The sequence below is a fragment of the Falco rusticolus genome, chromosome 8 (assembly GCF_015220075.1).
Source record: "Falco rusticolus isolate bFalRus1 chromosome 8, bFalRus1.pri, whole genome shotgun sequence".
Classification (NCBI taxonomy): domain Eukaryota; kingdom Metazoa; phylum Chordata; class Aves; order Falconiformes; family Falconidae; genus Falco; species Falco rusticolus.
The window spans coordinates 41,567,061-41,594,117 of NC_051194.1; the positions used below are offsets into that span (position 1 = coordinate 41,567,061).

Genomic DNA, 27,057 nt, shown 5'->3' on the forward strand with positions numbered 1-27,057 from the left:
CAAAGCACAGTGAACGCCTTTATGGTTGAGTTCATACTAAGTTTCTAAGCTGGCTGGGAAGCCATGAGTTCAAGTCCCACACCAAGACTTGGACAGAAACCCAGAAGTGATACCGCAATGCAGTATTAGAGATAATACTGCCTTTGATGTCCATTCTTTAGGATAAAACGTTAAGCTTGTGTTTGCTTCGTTAACCTTGAGTAGTGGTTTTGTGGAAGTGGTTCAAAATGCTGCTTTTTAAAAAAGAATGTATAATAACCCTATTTCCTGGTCAGCTGTCATTTCTCCTCCTACTCAATATTTAAAAATTCTCTTACAAGCTGTTAGTGAGCAAACAGTAGTTGTTCTTTTACACATCTGATAGGTATGTCACTATTTTGGGAAGCACTTAGAGATGAGCATGAATGTATCAGGTCACATTCTAGTTTTGCACTTCTAACACTCTCTTTGGGCTGTAGAGTTTTTAAGAAAAAATGTGTACTGAAGCAACTGTTAGCATCCTGGTGATCTGGGGCACTGCAGTAAAAGCCCTGCCATCTTTTAAATGGGTACATGTAACACTGTGCCAACAAATAGGCAAGCTTGTATTACCATCCACCAACTCTTTGCATAAAGCTACAAAGGATAAAGATTCTTGAATTTTCCATCTACTCATTTTACACAAGTAGAAGACTGGAAAAGCAATTAATTAAATAAATATAGGTACCTAGTTAGATTTCGCCCTGGTCGCTGACGTATCTGAATGCTTCATACAGACCTTGTTTCTCAGCCTGCTTTCTGCTCAACTTCCACCACCTGCTTGTTTGCCTAAGCATGAAGTGAAATATTTTTATTCAGTGAAATAATTCAGGGCATAATGGGTAACTTAGTATCTAAGGAAATTTACGTTTGGAACTACAATTTACCTATTTTTAGTTGTTAGTGAAAAAGTGTCTGAAATTTTGTAATAACAAGGATATGTGCAAACGTTAGTTATTTTGGTGGTTTTTTCCAAAAAAATGACTGTTCTTTGAAGTTCTGATTATAAGCTTCTCCATTGGAACCTATGCTCAGTCTTCGGTTTCTGTGTATAACCTTGACACAAGGATGGCAGCTGATCATGACTTTACTGTTGGTCTTGGCATATTTGGTTTCTGCAGCTCATAGCTAAAAACTGTGTGAGGACTAAGTGATATCTTCAGTATTAATTGAAAAGTCAGAGATTTGTCCTGAGCTTCTGCTTCCCTGATAGACTGATTTATACTGTGCTTGGGAGCATACAGTTAAGGGGCAGGGGCAGAAACAGCCCTTTAAACAACAAAAAACACTTTCACAATGGGAATATTTTTCCATGAAACTTTCAAGTGTCTGACATTTGCCCTGTGTTTGCTTGCACGGCTCTACAGTTAGGAAAATGCTGGTGTTTCTGCCAAGGATTAAAATGAAAAACAGCTAAACAAATGACAAGAATGAAAGACAGACTGGAGAGGAGAGCGTTAAACAGAGCAGAGGGAACTAGAAAAGCTAGTTGGGAATCAGTCTCCTGTTTGCAGCTCTAACAATGCCTTTAGAAATAGTATCAGTACCTTCACTTAGATAAAGAGCAATTTAAAAATACAGCCTAGGCATTGAGGAATTATAAAAACAGAATGGTGTTTCTGAGGAAGCCAGGCAGATATTTCAGTTTTGTAAAATTTTATGGATGTAATTATAAAATTTATAGAATTAAACCATAAAATAATGATGGGTAATTCTTAAATTTTTATTTGGCTGTCAACTTGTATAAATATGTGTATTAAATGAAAACATTTTTTTCTAGATTTTTATGTAACACAAAGGGCTACGACAGCATCCTACAGTAAGTACATCGTAGGCCTATTTTATAAGTATTTTTAGTATTCCTTATAAAATATATTAAAATCATATGAAGATATTATATTATGCATAATAAAATACAGCCCAAATATGCAGATGTTGACTCTCCTTTAATTCTGTATCAGCCATTATAATTACTGAATTTCAGAGAATCTAAGAGGTTAAACATATTAAAAACCTTTTTTTACCTGTTTTTCTTTGTCACCCACAAAAATGCTCCAATTGGTTCAGAGTGAACATTCTAAGAATATAATGCAGATCTAAGGGTGAGCTCACTTTTAACAACATTTCAGATTTCAAAACTATTGTAAGTTTAAAACTTGAGAATTTGTAAGAAGGTTTTGTTGAAGAAACTCTATGCCCATATTTTTCTGGATTATGAGATGTTTGGGATCGGTATTTGAGTTCAGACATTATTTGTTCTCCTCTTTGCACATTTCATAAAGCCTTATTAATTGCTGATATTAATGAGAATTATGTAATGGGACTAATCACATTTTCCCATTAGGAATTAATGCAATTAAAATAAAATTGTAATCATACATGTGTCCCACCTTCTTCTGTTGTCTGATTGTTTTTTCCCCTAGAAGATCAAGCATTTTTAAGTAAAACCTGACCTTAGATCACTTTCACCCTTAGTTTTTGATATTTTAGTCATATTCAGTTCTTGTTTTGGCAGTTTGAAGCCCAGCGTTTTCACTTGGTTGATACAGCAGCCTTCTCTGTGTGCTGAAATAATGCTTGCTTTTTTCCAGGCTTGCATTTTGCCTCCTGTGTTTTCTTCTGCCCTTTTTACTGTCTTCAGAGATGTTTTTGCAGAGGGCCATACTTTGCTTGAAAGCTTTTGCAGCAGTTTAGTGGGAGGAGGTCTTCACTTTATATGCAGGTAGTTGAACTGTTTATTTTATTACATTTCCATTGCAGGGCATGTGCCTCTCTGTAGCTCTCTTTGCAGAAACTGCCTTAGGTACCCTATAGAATTATGTACCTCAGTTAGGTAATACCTGTATTTGAAATAAGTTTGTAAATAATGTATGGCCAATAAAGCTGTATCGTTAACAAACAGGCAAAGATGAGTCCTTTAAATGGCAATAGTCAAAACAACATTTTAACAAGTATCTGGAAATAATTTGTTTATGTTGGTGATTTTAAGAATATTTATTCTGCACTTGGGAGCAATCCAAAGGAGGAGATGCTCTTCAATTTACATCAATTGGACAACTTTATTACCTTGATGCATCAGAGGGATGACAGTAAAATATAGTTCATTTTTAATATGAAGAAATAAAATGGCCTTTCAGGGAAAGAACTTTTCCAGTGAAATACCCCTGAGATGGGTATGGTGAGAAGGGTTAAAAGATCTCTTGGAGTTTTTCCATAGACTTATTCTCCAGTTGGGCTGACAGGAATAGTGAAGCAAGAGTGCTTCTGCTCTTAGAAGTGGTGTGAGTCTCTGACCATCTTCCAGTTTCAGAGGACCCAAGGCTTAACACAAGGTTTGAGACCCTTGAAATCTCTGAGTTTTCTTGGGCCCGGGCTGCTGTAAGTTCCTCTTTCCATTGCCACACACTGGAACTCTAAAAATTTTCTAAGTAGTAAGGTGAGTTCTTAGGAGTTAAGTTTACTGCCAGCTGCATTAACTCAGATATAGTCCTTCACATTACATCTACATGTATGAATCTGTGCTGGGAATCTGGGTCATATTAGCACCTGTATGCTGTGGACACAGCTGCACAGCCAGGGGCACCACTCAAAGTAGTTCAGGCTGGTTCACAAAAACCAGCTGTGAAAATTACAGTTGATTCCTGAACCAGCTGTTAGCATGCTCTCCAGCACACCTTGCTTTACCCTCTCCTGGAAGTCCCCGTCCCGTACCAAAGATGATGAATTGTGTCCTGCTCATGATGAAGAAGAAGGAGGAAAGAGAAGATCACGAACTGTCCTCTGAATTGAACTGAATTTTCAGGCGTTACTCACTACCCTGCTTTTCATTCTTGGCACTAGAAATCCCTGGACATTATTTGGTGATTACTTCTTACGACTGGAAGAGGATGCTTATCCACAAAGACCCTTCTGCACAGCTCCCTGGCTTCCTGCAGAAGTGCTTGTTACTGTTTTGTGAACTTTTCATGCAGAATGAGATGCATGAGCATTCAATAAAAACTATACAGACCTGGCAGTGTAGTTAACAGAGTAAATAAGAGGCCTGGCCCAGATTACAGTATCTCTGCACTGTACATATAATCAGTCAGATCTTCAAAAATATATAGGTAGCATCAAAAAGTTCTGGATAATTTCTCTGTTATTTTAATCACATTTATTTCTAATTGAGTACTTTAGAAAACAGATTAAATATAGTGAAACAAAAGCACACCAAGAAAACCTAGCATTCAAATTATCTCCATAGAACATCTTCTCACCACACTGCCTTACATTATATCTTTACTCTGCTACATAAAAAATCAATTGACATTTTGCTATCCTATAAATAACCATGCTTTTATCAAGGTTAAAGAGAAAGAAAAACAGTTTAAAACACTTCCAAGAGAGTCTTGACTTTCAGTCCTCTGCTCTGTGTAGTGTTTGCTTGTTTCAGTTAAGGTAGATCAGGGAAAGGGGTGTTAGCTCACCTTCCTACTCTTCTTGTAAGCCTAGACAAAAACCAAAACCAGCTCCAACTTGAATTATGGCATTTGCAACACTTCCCGTGGAATCAATGTGTTAATATTACTGTAAGGTCGCTGTGCCCTGTTCATGCTCTCTTCCCACCTGGTGGATACATGCAATCCAAGATTTGCTTGTATGGCCCTTTGGCATGTTTCCTGCCTACTTTGGGCTATTTTGTAAGTAGGTTATAAGCCTTGTATGTTTGGAATATTCATTGTAATGAAGATGCTGTTTACTGGCACAAGCCCAAACCTACCCTGAAAGTTCAGTTATGAAGATGTTAGGTATTTGAATTTCCAACAAACCTCGGATGTGGTTTTCTCACGGTAGCGTAAAAATGTCCAAGCCAGTCTTCCTGCTTTTAAATTCAGCTATTTTAAATCTGGGTACAGAGAAATTCAGCATTTGCAGAAATGACTCAGTTGAAACATGACATGAAAAGTTAGCAGGGTGGAGCCTGAAAGGAAATATTTCTGTTGTTGCTATCCCACACTTCTGCCAAGGACTGAAATATTTCATACAGTCTCATACAGTCATTTATGCACATGCTTTCTTATTGTGCTTGTATGTTTCCTACAGTGCTTATACATGCTTTCTTTCCTTTTGGAATGATCTGTAATATCCAGCTTCTCCAGAGGATCCTCACCTGAAGTCTGAAAAGAGCTCCAACTCAAGTGCTACATCAAGCTTTCTGCTTGACTTTTGCACTTTGATTTAATACAGAGCCAAGCCAATTTAATATGGTAATATCAACTATATCCTTGTTTGATAAATACTGTTAGGTACCCAATTTAATTATAATTATGTAATTAGGAGTAATTAAAACTACCATAGTAAATATATCTGAAGCTATTTACTATATTTCCCATAAACTGTATTAAAGCTAAAAATCCACATTGGTACCCAAACCAATGAGTATACACTGCTGGATATTGCCAGTTGCTCTGAAGAAGTAATGTGTAGAATATTAGTGAATTTGTAATTTGTCCCTTCTGTGTTTTACTGTGTGATATTTATTTTACAAATAACATGAAAAAGATGTGCAAATAAGCATAAGTGGCAGCAAGGAAAAAGACAACTTTACTACACTTATTTCCATATTATTATTTGTAGATATTAATGGATACAGTATATTATTACTGAGCTCTAATATTGCAGAAGATAGATCCTTTATGATATAACGAAAAGAAAAATAACAGTGAACTATTCAGCAAATCAGATGTATAACTTCCCTAAATTTGCAGCTTAGGCTAGATTTTCAGAAAAGATCAGATCTCATTTAGGTATAGAATGCAGGCCATTGTTTTCATACCCCATAAACAACCAAAATTAAAATCTTCACGAAAGGAAGAGCTGAGTATTCTAGTTCACTTAACTTTTCTTGAAAAATCTTACCATGCATTGTAATGTCTGGCCTGAAGGAAAAGTGAACATATCTCATAATCCGAAAAAAAATACAGGGTTAAAATTGTGGGCACCTTTGTAAAAAAAGACAGTATGATTCCTAGCAAACTACAGAACTGAGTAAACAGCTACTTGCCAGGTGTGCTCAGCTGATTCGTGTTCAGCATATGACCACACCAGCTGCTTTGCTTATGTTGAGCTGAAAGAGAATTTCAATGGAAGAAAAAAGACAATTCTATGTATGCTTAAGAATCCACATCCGTTCCTCTCCCCACTGAAAGCTGTAGTGGTGAAATGAGCTTTATGTATGGACCTAACTAGGAACTTCTCCAGCAGGATTTTGCATGCTTTTTTTCCGCTTGCTTAAACATGGAAACTCCTCAATGACTCTTAAGATTGCAGCCCTGAGATCCTTTGCAGATAATATCTAAAAGATAGTGTGTTAACTTTTATCACTGACCTGGGTTTTATTCCCATAAAACATAAGATACTATCAACCTCCAACACAGGTATGCAGGAGGGCCTCTACAGTACCTAAGATATTGAAAGGAAAGCTGAATTTACCATTGCAGGGTTTGGAGCTATGCACAGAAGCCTTTAGCCTGACATTTTCCTTATGCTTTTTGCTGCACTTCAGAAAGGCCAATTAGGTAGGCTTAATGGAATTGCCAGCCCTGTACTCAAAAAAAGGGTTTATATTTACCATTAGCACTTTAAAATAATATAATTCTTTTTCCCAGCCAATAGACCTGGGCAGTTCCATGGTTGTGAACTTACTGCCCTGATCTCTAAAATTTCCTACTATATTCCATTTTATTATCTTGGGTTCCAGGGAGAAAATGGTAATTTCAAGCAATAATAAAAATGCCATAACCCTACAGATTAGGGCTGTAGTTAGCATGAAATTACTTCAATTTGAAAATATCTCTTAAGTTATTTTGCTTTTATAATTGCTTGCAAAATGTATGTTATAATGTGTATCTAAAAAAGAATGACTCACTGATCATTAGAAGGGTGATCTCTTCAACAAGGTCTCAAAAAAGCATATGCTTGTAAAGCCTTTATCAAGTATCTGAGTATCAAATATGTAATTAACAAATATTTTCAAGAATTTCACATCCAAATAGAAACACACAAGGATTTCAGTTATTCAAAAACCTTCTTAGAAGTTATACCTATTTGGTTTGGGAAGTTGGGTTTCTGTTTCTTTAGTTTTACATAAAGAACATAAATAACTGGGAAGTAAACACCATTTCTGAAGTTGTTAGTCATAAGGGAAAGTTGTTTTGTAATACCTACTTGTAAAGAGAACTGTATTCCTCTGCAAAGCACAATATCAGAAACAAGGCTTAGAAAAGCCATCCTTTTGGCTCTTGGTCACATTCTGACTTTACACGAAGCTTGTATGGCCAAGTATCTTTAACCACTCTCTGTGACAAAAACAAGTCAACAGTTGTAATTGGCTATTAATGGGCAATCTGACAATGACAATTTGGTCCAGTCCGAGAATGAGAAATAATTTGTATATCCTCTTTCCTTTAAATTAAACATAAGACATATGTCACAGTGCTATGTGCCCTAAATTAACCCTATGCAGAAATGAAGCACGTACAAGTAGCTACCCCGCATACTACGCTATATCTGTTACATGCAGAAATGACTGCGATTATACTGCCAATGTGTGAATCTCTCATTGACTACTCAAGAAGTAGGAATGGCTTTGCATCTGAGTTGAAATAAAAAACACGCTTCAAAGAAAAAAATTACCAAATCAGAAATCCTTACATAATACTATATTGTAACTTGTATGCATCATCAAATTGATTGTAGGGCAACCAGCACCGGTAGTGTAATGCCAGGAACTGCTGTTGTACACCACCAGGATTCTTTTATCTGTCACTCAGGGAAACACTGAAAGACAGTTTATTTTAGACCATCAGTAAAGCAGGTTTTATTGATGAACTTTTTAACATCACATTAGGATGATTAAAAATAAAATCCAGCATGAAACAAACAGATATGTCAAACATGCATGCAGTAGGGAGAAAAATTATTTTAATAATAACATTACAAATATTGTCAATGCTGTTTTAGTCAGTGGAAGTATATTTAATGGAGCTTATCAACACCTTCAAACAGCAGTTGAACTCATTAAGAATATTCATTAAATATGCTTTAATTGCCACATTCTGTTTGTTTAACAGTTCCTGTCTATTTATAAAGAACTGAAAGAAAACATGGAATGGGTTACAAATCTGAATAGGCTGTCAGGCCACCCAGCTGGGGTGACTTAAACCAGTGAGATCATGTCTCAGTTGTGTTTTTTAATATCCTCACATGGAATCACATCCCTAAATGATGGGTGTTTGAAGGGACAGTGCTTAAACCCATGGATCTGACATCACTGCAGTACCACAAAAGCTGCAGGATTCCCGGTGCTCTGCTGCTGACACATTGTGCTCCAGCTGTTAGGGGCCAGCTCCAGCAGGGTGCTGAGTACCACCAGTGCTGGCAGCCGAATGTGCTGAGCTCCTCTCAGGAGGTGGTAAGCACACTTCAATATTGATTGTGTTGTTTGACAGGGTAGGGGAAGGCTAGTTGGCATTGGCTTGAAGGAAAAGGGCAGTATTAACCCTTGAAGGAAACAGCAGATTTTTGTCTCCCCTAGTGATTAACCTAGAAGAAAGAGCATACAACAAATCACTGTATCTATCATTTCTTGAAGAAAATGTGAAATAAAAAGTGGCAGAAGATAAATGGAGAAGAAAGCGCTGTCTTTTGCCATGACCTATATAAGGAAATGTTAGCAACAAACATTTTCTTCTGTGATGAGACAGTGTTTCAGTGAGATTACCTCACTACTGAAAGTCACTACAAGAATTCCACACGATGTGAAAAATATTTCTCCCTTAGAAGATCTGTTTTTTTCACATCTTTAATGACAGAAATGGAGTGCTGAATAATGTGTGCCAGGGATGCCCTAGTTGTTTGCTAGTGACAGTTGCATTTAATTCCCAGTGGCAGTTGCATTTATCTCCCAATAAAAGGCAATTGATTACCTGCTTCTAAAACTTACAAGAAGAACTCCATTGCAATTATCTTTAGCATTAAGCTGTTTGGATGACTGTAATCCATGGCAAAATAAGCATTAGAATGTCTATTTTCTTCTTAATTCAAACATGTTATTATAAAAAATCTCCCAAAGACAACTGGGCAGATGCCTAACAGGCCTGGCAGATTGGCCTCCAAGATGGAAAAACGCTGAGCATATAGTTCCTTATAATAAAATGGGTAGCAACATGGAATTTATACCATGTAGCACATCAGTAATGACACTTGGAAAAAGATCTTCTGGCGAACAGTATCTAGGTTACGCAATTTCAACTGTCTTTAATACACAATGTAAACAGGATTTTGTAATGTATGTGTAAGTGTACCTAAGTTACATAAAATGTCATGTATAAAACTTGCCATAATAGTGAATAGTGAAGAGGAATCTGTAAAAGTAGTACAGAATGCCAATTAGTACAATAAAAGATGTGCAAAATACCTATATATGTGCTACTGAATTGAGAAAGAAAAAAAAGGTAACTAACAAGATGTATCAGAATACCAGCTGGCTTAGCAAGGAACTCATGACTGATCTCCAGTGTGATAAAAAAAGCCCAAACATTGTCCTGGTTTCAGGATATAAAGGGCATGGGAGCAAGGAGCAAGGGCAGGTTACAAAGGAGGAATACAGAAACACTGTCCAGATGTGCTAGGATGGTTTTAGGAAAGGAAAGGCTGAGCTAGACTTGAAACTCTAGGGACATCAAGAGCAACAAGAAGAGCTTCTGTTGCTAGCTGTTAGCAGCAAAAGAATAAACAAAACATGAGCCTGCTGCTGAGCGGGGAGGGTGATTTAGTGACAGTGGATGCAGATAAGGCTGAGGTACTCTATACATTCACTGCCTCAGTCTGGGACCCATATGAATCTTGAGACAGGGTTCAAGGGAGTAGAAGAGGATGGAGTCAGGGATCCCTTGAGAAATTCGAGTTCAGCTGTGTCCAGGACAAAGCATACTGGGCTGTATCATCAGGAGCGTAGCCAGTAGATTGAGGAATTTGATACTTCCTCTTTCCTCAGTGCTCATTAGGTCACACCTGGAGTAGTGCATCTAGCTTTGGACCCCTAGTACAAGAGAGGTGCTGATAAGCTTGAGTGAGGCCAGTAGAGGCCACCAAATTGATATGAACCTAGAGCACATGTCCTGTGAGGAGAGGCTGAGGAAATTGGCCTTGGCCAGGAGCCTAAAGAGACAGCTTTGAGGGATGCGATAACAGCCTTTCAGTAGCTATGAGATTACTAGGAGATGGAGGCAGGTTCTTTACTGAGGTGCATGGCAGAAGAATGATAGACAAAGCTTTAAATTAAAATGGGTGAGGTCCTGACCTGGTGTAAGGAGAAACCAGTTTCACTATGAGGGTAACTGAGCACTGGAACAGGTTGCCCAGAGAGTCTGTGTGGTCTCCATTGTGGCCTCAGCTGGACTAAGCCCTAAACAACCTAGTCTGAATTTTGTGTTGTTCCTGCTTTCAGCTGGAGGCTGGAGTGGACAACCTCCTGAGTCTCCTCCTGACCTAAATTCTTCTTGATTCTGTGAAACTATGATGGCTATAAAAGACCAATCTAACAAAAGGACTTCTTGGCAATACCGGAATGGTAAAATGTTATATATTGGCTAGAATATGTGCCATGCTAACAGAATGCTTTCTGAAAGCAAACACGGCTGAGTTATTGCTATTTAAAGATTCCTATGTGAAACAAAGCATTACTTGTTATACAGATTGTGCCAGTTTCTAAAAAACAAGATACAAACAAAGGGTGAAATCCAAGAGAGGAAAAAAGTTACAATCTCAACTATGTAAATGAGGATATCTGTGGTTAATATATCAAGTTTAGAGATGAGCCAGCTGAATCTAAACAGATGTACTATATCCTGCAGAAATGTCCATTTTCTTATTGGTAAGTTTACATAATTCTCACAAGTATTCAGGATCATTGTGGACAGACTCCATTATGCACACCTAAAAAGCTGAATCAAGCTAGAAAATGATGAAATTTCAGTTATTTGACTATTTGGAGAGTGGGAGTTTTTTATTTTGGGGAGGAAGTAAAGCCTTGTTCATTCTATAATACAAGCAGCACCAGTTAAAGACAAATAATGCTCAGATAAAATATAGATTTTCTTTCTTTTAAAATATTGATGTGGTTTAAGAATGATGCATAGGCTCTGTATGACTGATTCACAGTTCTCCTGAATAAGTGCTATGACTGTCACAAAAAAAGTCCATTGTGAGAACTGCAAATGATAAACTTTTTCTGTTTGGAAAAAGCGTGAGCTTACCAGCCACTGAACTTTATTAACCACACCTCATATTTTTTCTTTGTCATTTATTTGGCAGTTCTATTTTCTGTATTAAATTTGGAAAACCTGAAGGCTGAACTTGATACAGGGCTTACATGGGAAAAAGATGAGCAGGACTTGATTTCACCCTTGCATTCTTTAACCCTGTGGTAAGGGAAGTAAACAGTTTGGCACCTTCTGCCATTCAGAATAGCCCCAGCTGTCTCTAACCCCATTCTAGCACTTGAGGATCATTCCAGTATGTATTCTCTCTATCAGAAGATGTTGTTTCTCTATAAATTATCTTTTTATTACAGACAGGACAGAGACATGTACACATCTGTATCATCCTAGGGTGTGTCTTTTCTTGGACTTGGCCTGTGGTCTGAGATACTAATTTAAGAATAATTCCTATTCAGTGCAATCCCTACGGAAGATTGTTTTATAGAACTATTCCTTGTTGAATATCATTTCATATTCTCACTCTGTTATCCATTTCTTGGATCATGTTGGGGTTGGTGTTTTTTGTAGAATTTATACATATACAGTGCTCTAGTCTATACAGTGTTACAATGCACTTGGTACAGTCTTAGAAAAGAGAGGATAGTGCAAAAATTATGGTAGAGACTGAAGGCTTGGAACTGTGAGTTTTTCAAGAATAATCTGTCTTTCAAGGTAAGAGTCTTACTGCATTAGTCTATCAGCTCATTAGGAGTCACTTTAATTTGCTGTTCAGTTCAGACTTCCTGTGACTGAATGTATTTTATAAAAATCTTGCTTTATTAGTAAAACTGTTGTGAACTATAAAACATCAATAGTCTATGATGGGGTAGGAGGTAATTCTGGCAGCTCCTCAAAGTGGTTGTTAAACCTTTTGAGAAGAGAAATGCCTTTATATAATACATATATATATATATATATATATATATATATATATATATATATATATATACTTTAAAATCTAGTCCTAAAAATTGCTTTTACATGTAAAAGTTCAGGTCAGTCGTTTCCCTTGGAGTAATTGAACCTCAGTGTGATCTTCGTGACTATGAAACTTCCATTATGTCTGATATTTCAGTGCCTGTGGCCCCTAAGAGGCAAAAAATAGTTTGGATAATCTACTTCACAGGTACACATCAAGACTAAACCAGTTGATCTATTTTCTTAAATTCATCAGAAAATGGAAATAAAGTGCTTTATGCACAACTTTTTTTATGTACAGAAAAATGATCCCAAGGTGAGAAGAAAAACAATTCACTCAGTTCCCATAAAGCAGGGACAAATGCTCTTGTTCATTCAAATGTGAGAGAAATCATGTTTGAAATGCAAGCAGCCATACAGAATGTATTTATTTGGCTAATAATTATGTTTTGTATTTGTCAGGTTCTGCAGAGACAGTGATGCTACTGGCAATTCTGCTTCTGCAGGATCTGTTTCTTTATAAATGAAGTCAAAAGACAACCAGAAATGAATGTAAATAGGCCTGCATGGTCTATTGAAAAGCTCCCTCAGCTGTAATATTATTGGTTTGTGTAGTTGTTTCTATAAAACAAAATTTCATACCTGTCAGCTAGGAAGAAGAGTTGTCTGCAAACCATGTATTCCTTCCTTTTTCCTCCTCTTTAAATAAAAAATAAGCAGAGGAGTGAGGAGTCTGATGTCACCTGCACTGAGTGCCTCATCTACAAACATATCAGAAACTAACTCTGCTTGTAGCTCCAGCAGTAATGCATAGTTTATAATTAACTTTTTAAACATTTAGGAGCAGCTCCTTAGACCCCGGCTCTACTGAAGTGAGAGAAGTGATTTGCAAGTTTCAGGATAAAGAGAAACAACGTCTTAGTACAATTTTGTGGTCACCCACAAACAGGACTCAAATTCTGCTTTATCCATCTACAAAACTTTTCTTTGTGGGTAAAACACAAAAGCTGTTTCTGTGCCACCTCATATTCTCATTGCCATAAACAATCAGTATAACTTACAGAAGCACTAAGGATGCTCTGAACTGTGCAGCAGCACAGACCGGCTCAGGACTGACATTACCCATAGGCTGTCTTTCACACCAGTTCATGAGCTGCTCCATTAAGCCACAAAAAAGGCTCAGATATTGATTCATAGGTACCTGGTTTTGTACTTCAAGGCTGTTATTCTCTTGAATAATAAGGTATGTTGTCCATGACTCCAGAAATAGTCCTTTTGGGAAGTGCTGACTTTTCTGCTGTTGGACTTCGGTGTTAAATTGATTCCTGGTACATTCTATCATGCAAAAATAATGCTGGGCACTTATCATGGGGAAAATAAAAAGAACCCATTTTCCTTTCTTTTATTACCATTATTTAAAATTACATAGACTTCAGGTTTTCTTTCTTTTTTCCATTTGTGAATTGAAAGCCATTTTCCAAGCAAGCAGACAGAACTGCAGCAGTATTTTACCTTAAATACCATGACAATAGGATATATGGACTACTGAGTTTCATGGTTTTTTGAAAGTATAAAAAGAAATGCTTTCTTGAACAACAGCCATAAACATGCAAAATACTAATGAGATTATCTGGCATTTTTTCCAGAAAGGAGGGAGTAAAGCAGATTGGCACGAATGAGTTTTGAAAGAAGGAAATTTGCAAGCTATTTTCAGAGATACACTTGCATTGATTTGAATGAAAATTAGCAGAGAATGCTCTAAGAAACAATCGCAAAAGGGCACAGATGCCAAAGTCTGAGAACAGCTGGGAATAAGTGCTTTAGAACATGTGTGTTAGTGATGAAATGTATTTACATGATGATTAGCTGCTTTTCAAGCAGCCTAGGTATAATACAAAGGCAAAAAATCTGATAGAAATCTCATCTTGTTCTGAAGTCATCTCTGTGTCCCCTGTGGATTAAAATGGAGGAAGGTTTTGTCTGCGTTTTGCATGTTTCTTTTATAACTTTCTGTCTTTGTATGTAGTATCTCAGATCCAGCTAATACTAGTTAGCAATGGCATAATATGCCTCTACCAGCAGTGCTCTAATACCTAAAGATCAGGATTGTTAGTGCTGCAAAAATTAAACTTTGCAGTTTAATTCTGTGAAAACTGTGGGTGCACAAGCCAAGTCCTGTGTCTGTAGGTATTGATATCTTGCTCTCAGGCCTTTAAGAGTGTTTCTGGGAGCAGAAACAATCATTTACTATATAGTCCCATGCATTTGCTCTAAAAATGCCAACATTTCATAAGTTGATACTGTCAAGATCAGTATATTTGGGTATTGTGATAAATCCTGATTTCCCGGTATTTGAAGTAAACTCTTGCTGTGTTTCTCTGAACTGAATTGAACGTTTAGGCAAAACTTTCTGGTTTCCACTGCAGTCTCATGTGGCAAATCAGTGAATTAAATGAGGTCATAGCAACATGTAAAAGAAAGGATTTTAATTGATTGTGGTACTATGGAGGAACAAGGACAGGAATGTAAAAAATTTCAGCAGGTAAGGAAGTACTGAGGGCAGCTGTGATTTCTGGCCTAACCTTTCTTCTGGACATTTCTACTCAACTATAGCAATTAATTAGTTACTAATGTTTACATTTAAACACCACCTTTAGGTTGTGATGATCTTTGTTAAGAATGAAGCTGGAATATATTCTTTTTGTGGATAACACTTCCGTGCTATAATCAAGGGCATTATCAAAACTAGGTAAAATTAAATGTATAACTAGTCTGGTAATGAAACAGAAAAAGAAAACAGGGCCTTCCCTGTATACTATTTACTTTGTATTTCAGATTGAATTTTGGTATCCTTTATGGTGATCTTTACTCATGAGATTTCACTGTGATTACAGAATTAAAGAATTAAGAAAAATAGAAACTAAAATGCTATACTGTACCAGAAAGCTGGTGGGGCAGCTTAAAATGGCGTATCTATGGAAATGCTGGAGGTCAAAAAGCATTTTGTGACTAGTTATGGCTGTAATTCTGCTTTCCAAATGAAATTTTAATTTAATTTCTAAGAAATAATTCAAATGTGAATGTTATTTCCTTAAAACAAAAACAGTATACTAGACTAAAAGGTTCAAGGTATACAAAATTATAACATCAATACCTCTCACCTCTGAGATGAACTTTCAGAGATGCAGACTGTGTGAAACCAGCTGTAACTATAGAGCCAAGATACCCCACTGTCATTGTCATGCATCTGCTCTGCCTAGATCTAGGTTCACAGCTACAGTTCTGATTGCTTTTGAGATAGAATGGTTTCCACAGTCAGTTAGCAATTTCCATAGTCAGCTTGGTCTTGCTCTGAATCCTATACTGCTTGATTAAGCTTTTTCCATACTTAGCTGGGAAGCTGAGAAGAATATGGACTGTCTAGCACATAGACTGAGTCATACACTAAGTTAAATATGTAGGGAACCCTTTAAAACTGGACATGAAACCACTCAGATCAAATCTGATGCATACCACTATTGTCTTCCATTGCTTGAAACCAGAGGGAACAGCACCAATGTCCACATCGGGACTACTCACAGTGCCATGTTCTGAAGTTTGTATAACAGCAAATAAGCCTAAGGCTGCTATTAGAAAAGCAGTTGCTCTTCCCCCATGTCTATTGCAAGGTATGATGTCTGATTTCCTCTCTGCATCTCCTCTTGAAATACGGGCCAGTTAGGTGGAGAAAAGAACGAACAAATCAATAACACATATTAGGAGCATGGAATAGCTCCCTTATCAGATTGTAACATTAGAAAGGATGCACGCTGCAGATGGAAAGAGGACACAATAATATCATGTGAAACCATACCAAAAAATAGACTAACAGCTTCTGTTCTTTTTGTCTCATAACCCAAAACCAAAATAGCTTTCACTAAAACTGTAAGGAACATATTCAAAACAGATAAAAAAACTTTGTCAGGCAATGCCTAATTAAAAGATGAAACTCTGCTCGGCACTGGTGAGGCTGCACCTTGAATATTGTCGTCAGTTTTGTGCCCCTCACCTCAAAAGGGACATTGAGGTGCTGGTGCATGTCCAGAGAAGGGCAACAAAACTGGTGAAGGGTCTGGATCACAAGTTTTATCAGAGGGGGCTGAGGGAACTGGGGTGGTTTAGTCTGGAGAAGAGGAAACTCAGAGGGGAACCTTATTGCTCTCTACAACTGCCTGAAAGGAGGTTGTAGGTGCGTGGAGGTAGGTCTCTTCTCACAGATAACTAGCAGTAGAACAAGAGGAAACGTCCTCAAGTTGTGCCAGGGGAGGTTTAGATTGGATATTAGGAAAAATTTCTTCACTGAAAGGATGGTCAAGCATTGGAACAGGCTGCCCAGGGAGGTGGTGGAATCCCTGGAGGCATTTAAAACACATGTAGATGTGGTGCTTTAGGGACATGGTTTAGCAATGGACTTGGCAGTCCTGAGTTAACGGTTGGACTTGATCTTAAAGGTCTTTTCCAACCTAAATGATTCTATGATGTTATCATTCTAAACAGCTTAGAAAACTTCAATTTTGAGCACGTGTATTGTACTGTAAACTTCTAGTCCCATTTGACACCAGAATGTGACACCTTTCATACCCCTGTGGGACTCTTTTTGAAAGTCAGTAGTCATTGATTTTTTGTAGCTGTCACAAGGGAAATTTGGGTCCCTTGCTTAGTGTAAGTTGACCCTGTGAATTTCTGAATCCTGCTGTAAAACTGTACTGTGAGAGTCCAATGGCAGAAAAGTTCCCTCTGGACACTACTGAAAATGAAAGACTCCTCCTAGCCTGCAGGTATTTTTATTTGTGCCATGGAGGAACTTAAAACTGTCAGAAGGGATTTTTCCAAACTGAGTAAGTTGGGGTTTTTTTTCTGTTAAAGATGCAGCAGCTATAATAATAGCAGTTGTATTTTTCATTGTTTGTTGAAATTAGACATATCTAATCATACCTTTTGGACCTTAAACACTGACAAAGAGAATAACTTTAAAGGCAATTTAATTGGTGTTCCTTTTTATTCAGACACCGTCTCTCATTAGCAGGAATATGCGAATGGGAAAAAAATTACCTTCTGTGAAAGCCCTCTTCTTATTGAAAATAAATTCATCTTAACCTGGGAAGAAAAAAGAATACATTGGAAAGCCAAGGAACTGAAAAATATTGTTGAAACTGGCCCATAAATAAACATGCTTAGTATATCTGAGAACAGCTTTATAATAATTATTAGGTATCCCATGTGAAGCGTGCATAAGTGACCCATGGCTCTAGGCAGGCACAGGAGCCATAACTAAGCAGGGATGGCTAAATGAGATATTCTTACCATTGAGGTATCAGCTCGCTGCTGATAGTGCTCCCTATTGCAAAAAGAGCAATACTGATTGGGACGAGGAACGGTCTTGTCTCTTCGGTCAAGTGTTAAAAGCTAAGGTAAAACCATGACACTACAGGCATAAGAAAGAGTCCTCCATTTCCAATAGCTCAACACCTTCAGTCACATTCTGGAGTTGATCAAAGTTGATTTTTATAAGGATGTTTGAAAGAAGTTTGCATTAAGACAGAGGGCTTGGACAGCTTTTTGGTGGGGGGGTAACACTTGCTTTGCCAAAATGCAGTCAGATAGTATTCTTACACCAAAACCTCCTACGGTATCAGGGTATTAGAGAGTGACTTGATTAATCGACATTTCTCATCAGCTCTGGTAAAGGCACTGAATCTACAGTCAAGACTGTACTTGCTGACCCTCACATTAGACCTAATCTAAGGGGACCTGACACACATGCAAGGGTCTTTCTTTTCAGCTGTATTGTTAACTGATTGGTAGGTTCACAGCATTTACAGAACACAAACAGGTGATAAAATGCCTATGCTGACTGAAGTCTAGGTGCTGACCTTCTAAATGACACCCTGATATTTCTATTTAAGAACATTTAATATAATTTTCACTTTATTTTGTCAGTAGTTTTACATATGTTTACGCATTTTTTTATTTTCTTATCCTCAAAAAAGAGCTTAAAGGGCCTTAAAATATTATTTTGGAATCTTAGTGTGTTTTGAAAACACAAATATGTTTAATTTGGAAAGAATTGTGGCAAATTACATTTCTCAAACTGGGTAAGTGACAAGTAATTTGTGAGGCTTGTAAAAACTCTGCAAATAATTGCTTAATCTTATTTTTACTCAAACCTATACTCTTCTGTAGTGCTTCTTATCTCTAAAAAATATCCGATGTATACAGTGCAAGCTTAAATGATCGCCTTACCTCCCTTTAACAGGTATACTCTGTAGCCCATTGTTGTCCACAAAGCGTAAAGAAGTAAAAAAGCATTCAGTGTGATACAATCCTTTCAGATTATCACATATCCATTCTCAATCCCAAAATAATTATACTTTTTATGTCAAAAGCTTTACAGCTTTACCACCTCAAGCAATATTTTACATCTGTCAAGAATGATTTATGCAATAATAGCTTAAACTGCAAAATGGAGTCCTCAGAAGAAGAGCTGTCAAACATTTTCACCACAAATAATTTTATTAAAATAAGAATTTATATTCTCTATAAACAATATCTTACCTTCAACTATAATAATGATCATAATAGATATACGATTTGTGAAAATGAAGTTGTGAGATAGCAAGGAGTATACTATGCTGCTACTTTGATATCAGAGTGTAATTTTTTAATTAAGCAGATGTTAATGCCTAATGGGCAAGACTTTAAAAAAAACTGTTTCAAAATAATAGTTCTTGTGATTTGTCTGTATTGTTGATTTCTGTATTGTCTATCATTCTTTTTAAAAAGGGCTATTTACATTTAAAAAGAAGTTGACTGAGTGTAATCCCGTGAGTACATCCAGTGACATTTGTGGAGCTTCTTGTGTGATGGGAACCTCTAAATACAAACCCTTAGTTTTGGCATCCATCTGTTCCCATTAACCATTTTTCTCAAAAGAATAAATTACTATTGATAACTCTGTAATTGCCTACTGTGGCACTACTAACAACAGGCCAGAGGACTAGAACTTCGCCTGGATTGTGTAAATACTCTTCTAAAAGGAAAAAGGAGTGAGAAGAAATTAAAACCAAATGTAGGCTATATTAATCTTATTCTGATACAAATACTGCAAGAGGAGCGAGTAAGGCTTTTAGCTGTGAATGTTAAAAACTGCGAAGACAGGGCACTGGTGTGGTTGGGACAAGACCTGCTGGGTGTGTAAGTAATGCTGGCATCCCACCTCCATGCCATCTAAACAATTACACAAAGCTATCACAAGTATTCCCCCCGCCCCCGCCCCACCCCATCCACACATGGCACAATGAAAAGGAAAACATGCCCAGTCTAGATAACACGTTTATAAAACCATACTACATAGAATTTGTGTTCTCCTTTGACCAGTGTATCTTCTGTCTGCTGTGTTTAGGGAAGTGTAGATTCAAGCAACTGCCATTTTCTGAAAATCAACCTGCTACAAAATATCTCCCATCCTTCTGCCCCCTTTTCTTCAAGTGTGTAATCTGGCCTAAAGATTAAAGCAGTGAACAAACAGCAGCATTCAGTCTTGCATCAACAAGATGTTTAAAACTCAGGATCTTGCACTTTCATCTAGAAAAAGACTATAGACCAGTTGAGAACATCAGAATCCTAATTCCTAGTACATATGCAACACCATTTTTCTAGTACAAGATTTTCCTTTTAAGTTGAACTTTAAGGCTGTGACATTTTAAAAGTGTGAGGTGGTATTTAGAATTAAAAAGAAAAAGCATTAGTTGTAGAGTGATTCCCTTTCTGATATCTGCATTACTGGACATCTGATGACAGATTACCTTTATAAGTGAGGGGATGTATGATCCCACTGACATTTGCTTTACTTTGAAATATTAAAATTTTTAATATAATCAGTGCCTTATGTAGAGTAAATGATAGCATGATGTGGAGTAAGGTTTTATTTACAAATGGTCCTCAGAAACTTCTGTCAGTGGAACCTCAAGCAATTCACATGTTTTTAAGCTGTCTTCCTCCTCCATATGCTTAATATTATGTTAAATATTATACAATGAGTAGCTATGAAACGTATTGTAAAATCATATTTTTAAGCAACTGATAGTTCATTCTAGTAACTTGGGTTACTCACATGGAGAAAGTTACATTTCTAACTGTACTGTATTGACTGAAAATATTCTCATATTTACCCACAGCACACAGTAAAAAATAAGCCACTAACCAGGCACTAAACTCTCAGATTTTTTGAAAATTCTTTAAAATAATTTTTTTTCAGAACCTGGTGGAAGTCCTTGTTAGTATCACCACTCTGTATATTGTTATTATATGCAGAGTATGTTATATATGGTGTATATATATATACGCTGTCTATATTGCAAAAACAAATTTGCAATTTTGAAAAGTGGCGTAAGTGAAGAAGTGAAGATGAAAAGTGTAATATTTGTTTTTAGTAATTTAGAATAACTATAGAATATGTTTGCTGACATTTGTTATATCCATCATATCGGTAGTTTCAATTTTATGATGCCACTTAAACAGATGTTTTAATCACATTTTGTAAAGGAATTGATTATTATGTGGAAAGAAACAAAAAAGTCTGCATATACAAATGATCAAACTGTCAGACATTTACATATTCGAGTGTCAGACCTATCTTGTATTTTGTCAATTTTTGCCTGTAATCAGTGACAGGATATTTTAAATTATATTTACAATTCAAAATAATTCATCTGTATTTTTTTAAGTTTAGCAGTTCATATCAGTGCACATGGTAAATCCTATTTACATTTTGACCAGTATAATTCTAAGGAATTCAACCCAGATTTCTCTAGAACTGTTGTCTGTAGCTTTTGAAATTCCTTAACCTTCAAACATATGGTCTAGTAATTTAAAGAAACTGTTCACAGAAGTGAAGTTACTGAGAACCCTTATGCATAAGGTTGTTTACACTGAATAATCCATAACTCTCATTTATAATGCACTTCAAAATTCAAAACTATTTTCAAAATATATGGCAATTTTTATGGAGAGTTTTACTTTGGCTTGCCTCAAACAGATTATGGTGTGTTGCATGATGCCAGAATTCAGCATTTTGGAAAAAATATATCCTTAAGGTAATTGACAGATCAGCAATACTTTAGATAAGCACCTTTCCCTCCCTCGTAATGTCTCGGGAAACTGAAACACTTTTAAAAACCCAGATCTCACAACAGTGCTCGAGGCTGATGGCTGTGAAAGTTAGCAATGACATTCTCCTTTTGCAATATTATTTTTAACACACGCCAAACACAGGCTAGATGTGCAAAAGACACACGGTGTCAGGTATTCTGAGAAATCTATGTTTGAGGCACAGCTACAACAACAATCTTGACCAAAACCTGCTCCAGACCACTGAACCAGATCTAAAATTAAAGAACTCTACTGAGAACGTGCTAAGAACATGCTTAAATATTGGTAGCGTGGGTAGAATGGTTGGCCCGAGTCCTATCTGAATTATACCAGCCTCAGCTAAAAATAATATTACTTAAGTCTCCCTGAGATAACAACAGAATTATTGAGAACAGGATTTAACTCTGTGACTTTAAAATTCAAGAGCATCCATTGCATGTGATTCTAAAATTGATGCAAACACCGCACTGGCACTTCCAGAACTAATTTAAGCTCAGCATTTGAATACAAATTTCCTTTTCCTTCTCCCAAGAGTCTACACAGCAAGAGAGAGAATAAGGTACACCACACTTACCCATTACTTGGATTTGTCTGAGAGACAGATGTTTCTGTAAATAACCCTGGGTAATTAAAAAATAAAACCACAAACCCATATCTCTACATATAACTATGGTGTATCATATTTAGGTTTTTTGCTATAATGTATAATATTTAGTTTTCTTGGTATGCATTTTTTAATCTGCAAATACAGTCATTTATTCATTTTATGCTCTGAACAGGAAAAATGCATCAGCATAGCAGATTTAGCCGTTCTTCATATATTGAGTTTTCAGCGAATAACAGGGAAACTCTTCATAGCTTTGCCATGCCAAAATTTTTACTCTGACAACATAATTCTAAGACAACTTCTGTGGCTCAGTTGCAGGTACTCCAACTTCACAATACCTCATCTCTGAAAGGGACTCCTCCCTTTCTTTACAAGCTAATGCTTTCTTCGTGACAGGCCAATTTTTGCTACATTTAACTTTGTTGTACTTTTTCCAGGAAAATACTGTATTTAAGTCAAGGCATGGTTCCAATTGTGTGAGGCAGGCAGAGTTAAGCCCCTGAAAATGATACACCATTCCTATGTCCTGTGAGATGAAACAGTTAAAAAAAAAAAAAAAAATCACATTCACAGGATGACCCCCCTGTGCTTGTGTTATCTGTTCATTGTTGTAGGAGTGTTTACTTTAGGAGATTGAACCAGCTGAGAGGGGAACTTTTGTTCCAACAGTTGCAAACACAGTGCTAGCTTCATTCAGCTGTTAGAGTCAGCATACAGTGATATACTCTATACACCCACTACTTTCAGAGCAGATTCCCCTACTGGTATACATAAGTGTACTTCACTGGACTTCAGTAAAATTACAATATTACTCCAGCAAAGGGTCTGGCCAAGCAGATGCTAAACACTTCCTTTACCAATCAACTGATAACCAGACAAACAAAAAGTCTTGAAAATAAAACCAGACTTTACCGTCTTTGTGATAATAGGTGACTTCAACTTTCCTCTCCTCTGATCCCAGCAGCGCTTGAGCTATTTGGGCAATATGATGTCTTTTGGTCTCTGGCCCATGAAGAAAGTCACAGGTGCAAGGTTTCTGCATGACATCTGGCCTGGAGAACCCAGTCATCTCACAGAACCCATCATTGCAGTAGATGATAGCACAATTCTGCACTCTAGCATTAGCAATGATGAATTTTTTATCTGCAATAAAGAAAGTGATGCATTTTTTAGTACTCTTTCAACATTTCATAAAGTGACGATTGCATGGATGGATGCTAAACAGCCCTTCTTTTCACTGGGATGCCTGAAATGCAGAGATTTTTCAGTCATTTAATGCAGCTAATTTGATTCATAGCTTTTAAAGAAACTTCAATCAATTTAGAATACATTAAAGATTATGATACTTGTTTTAAGGATAAAAACCCCCAGATTATGCAAGTCTTCTGCAAAACTCCTTTTGACTTCAAAATTTTGTCTTTTTTAGCTTCACTGGAGCCCAGGTGATGAGTGCCAACCCATCAGCCGTAACTCCAGGAAAGTCCTTGAAAAGTTAGTAGCTTGTTTTGGGGGGAAACTGGGGGCTCTACACAAGTGAACAGCATCCTGGAATACGGTCCAACCAGCCCAGTCTATCTGTAGGGATTTTCATTGAGGTGAATAACAGCAAGTTTATAGTCAGTATTTCAACAACAGTATCTAGAAAAGAACATAGAACATGATAATTTTTTTCCCCTCTGTGATTGTTTTAAAAGTTACTTTTGTAAAGGAAAATATTCCTTAGGGGAAAAAGAAAAAAAAAAAAAAAGGACCATAAAGGTACAAAGGTACATGAAAACTAAAGACTATGATGGAAGCATTTTGTGCAGTGCACTGACATTCTGTGCTTCAGTCCATCATCCTTCCCCAAATGCTCACCTGACAGAAAGGTTCAAAAGTTTTCAACTGTTACTTCATTTATTTCTATATATAACAAACTATTGGTATTGTAATTATAAATGTGCAGCTTTGATACATTTACTGTTAATAACATGAATTTCTGCTTACTTAATCACACTAGGATGTCCCTTACTTTATAAAAGACTTTTTACGTGACACCAAGTTTGCAGTACAAGTCTTAAAAATTTTAAAGATAACCTGTCTTTGAACACAGTGAAATATTTGGAGAGAAAAATATAGATTTCATTCTTGCTTTTTCTACTGTCTTTCAATCATGCTGAACTTTAACTTATTGCTTGCTTATTTAGTAGATACTGCTTTATCTCTTCAAAATATATACACTTTACTGCACAAAAACTTTACTTGAGTAGCAACACTGACTCAGCATTTAGATAAATTAGGACTACAAATACTGTCTTTATTTTTTCCCCCCTCAAATATTATAAATATTAAACATGGGCTTAAGTGTAAGGAAGTATATCAAAGGGAGTTAGCTGTAAGCGTTTGCACCCGACTGATACTAAAACTATGCTAAATATTTAAATAAATGTACATATATCAAAACTACTGTTTCTAAATGAAATTCATTTTAAGCATCAAGTGTTCCTTCTTAGTGTTAACAGCAAACCTGTGTTCCAGCCAGAAAAACACTTCAGCTTCAGCCTCCTCGACAGGTAGTAAACTGCTGCATTGGAAAAGATCTCACAGACTCTCCCCGAGGATGCATTTGCTCCGGTTTGATAGATATTTTAGGCTTTCACAAACATAGCAGAAATATTTGACAGCTATGTTAAAATGCAGTCATGACACAAGGTAAGAGAGTATTTTCCCTTTAATAACTCCTCTGCATATTATCTGTTGCCTCTAAATCTGTTTCCTCTGAACAGTTCTGCTTTATTTGAAAAGACAATTATAATTAATAATAACAGTAACAATTGTAACAGTAATAATAATAAATCTAGCTTATTTTTTAGACATGCACAGGCAGCAAGATCGCACACTGCCATCTCACCAATTCAGAAGGTAAGAGATATAACTTCTATAGCTATACAACACGGATACAGTCAAAGATAAAAACTATCTCTTGAAATAGTGGGGGAAAAAAAATCCCAACAATTCAAGTCGGTAATCTGTATTCTAGATGAAACCCAATGTTACTCCTGCCAGGGATCCCCTCCTACCTCTGGGGTTTTCTTCCAAGCTACAAACTTAAATAGTCTGGAGCTGCTGTCCATTTAGTCACAAGCAGAATCAAACTACTGTAGCAAAATAGAGAGAAAGAGAGAACTTACTTTGCCCTTCAAATTTTCGTATGATTGTACCCAAAAATGTATTTTGTGGTGCCACATGACCTCTGCGAACAGGCATGTTTGTACAGGTCTTCGGTTTGCTGTGCACAATGACTTCTCCAAGGATCTCCTACACGGCTCCAGCCCAAAGCACCGAGCCCGCTACCCTTTGTGACAAATCATCGTCCTCTGGAGCTCGGAAATCTCTTCCCATTAGCACCACTTCTAGACACACGCTTTCCTAGCGGAGTCAGATCCATCCCCCAGTTCTTCCTTTTTCTTTCTTTCCTTGCTTTCTTTTCTATTTTTTTTTTCCTGGAGGAGCTCGGATGCTATTGTCTGGGGTGGGTAGGGGTGGGGTAAGCAGGAGGAGGTGGTGGGGGGAAGATTACAAGGGTAATCGATCTCTACCACCAAACATCGCCAATTTTCCCAAAGCAAATGGCTGTGACCCGCAGTTTCCGACGCTTGTAGTGATGGTTAGAGGCTGGAAGACTAATGTTGCTCCGCTGCCAAGGGGAGTGACGTTCCCCCTCCGGGCTTCACCACGGCGCGCGGCAGCTCGGATTACATCAAGCGTGGCTTAGCAGGAGCCAGCCAATAATCTCTTCAAAACTCGGCGACAAGCAGCGGCATCAGGAACGAGCTCACACCCCGGCGGCACCGCGACGTGCCACATCCCCCGCGCTGCGGCTACAGGGGGCAGCGGGCAGCCAGGGCGCTGGCGGCGGGGGGGCCCCGCCACCTCCGGCCGCCCCCGCTCCTCCGTCCTCCCGGCACCGCCGGCCCTTGCGCGGCCCCCGAGCGCGGCCCGCCGGGGAGCCCCAGCGCTGCGAGGCCGGGGGAGGGAGGCAGTTTTGTACACGCCCCGTCCGGCGGGGGGAGGCGCGAGCGGGGGCGATTTTGAGCGATGGGCGGGGAAGGGACCACCGGAGCCCTCGGCATCCTTCCCCGCCCCGACGGAAGGGATCGCCCCCTCCTCCCGCAGCGTGGCCCTGCGAGGACTTCCCCCGCCCCACGCACCCCTCCCGCCGGGGAAGGGGGTTCCCCCCGGTGCCGGGCGCTGCTCCCCGGGTGCCGAGCAGGTGCGAGCCTCCGCCCGGGGGCCGGGAGGGGGCGCGGGGATGCGAGCGGCAGCGGGCAGAGGCCGCCCCCGCCCGGCCGGGGGGGGACCCGGCGGGCACCGAGGCCGCCCCGCCGCGGGAGCCGCGTCCCCGGGCCGGCTCCGCCCCGCCGCTCGGGGCCGGGGCCGCCCGCTCGGAGCTGGCCGCGGTGCTGAAGCCGCCCCCGCCGGCGCGCACGGAGGCGCCGCCGCCCGCGGTCGGGCCGGGCGAGCGCCCGCCCGCCGCCCCCGCCCCACTCCGCTTCTGCCACCCGCAGGAGCAGCCGGGAGAGCTCCCGGGGGAGCGGGCGTTGCTGGCCCGCTGTAATTAAGGCTTCCCGCAGCACCCAGCGCGCAGAGCGGGCGCGGCGAGAGCCGGGGGACCTCGGGGGGTGACACGGGGAGGGAGCCGGGGGCAGCCATGCGGTGCGGGAAAGGCGTCTCCAGGGGAGCGCGAAGCAGCAGCAGCTTCTTAATAAACTCACAGGGGGGAAAAAAAGAGAGGAGCACCTGCTCACCGTTCTTTGTAATCGCAAACGCAGGATATTGAGCCGGCACACCACCGCCTCCCACCTGTTCTTCCGCACCACAAACAGGTGTTCCCTTGTTCCCGTGGGCTTTTCTCAGGTGTGGCCTTTGTTTCCCTGTTACTGTGCGTCATCCTCTGTGTTTATCAAGGGGGGACATGCTCCGTGGGCTGTGTGGCTACGTTTCTGGCCTAATTTCGTTTGATCTCAGTGGAATTGTTCTGGCTTG

The 27,057-nt window shown here is 38.7% G+C and overlaps 1 protein-coding gene across 1 annotated transcript in view; it reads right to left on the reverse strand.

Moving 5' to 3' along the window:
• KCNH7 (potassium voltage-gated channel subfamily H member 7) overlaps positions 1-26,049 on the reverse strand; it is a 236,540-nt gene extending 210,491 nt beyond the window's left edge. Inside the window, exons 1-2 of the mRNA XM_037398689.1 lie at positions 25,203-26,049; positions 22,945-23,175 (exon numbers count right to left, since the gene is read on the reverse strand). Of these exons, the coding sequence (XP_037254586.1) occupies positions 22,945-23,175; positions 25,203-25,278 (307 nt within the window). The 5' untranslated portion in view covers positions 25,279-26,049. The remainder of the gene's footprint in view (positions 1-22,944; positions 23,176-25,202) is intronic.
• Positions 26,050-27,057: the final 1,008 nt, after the last annotated feature.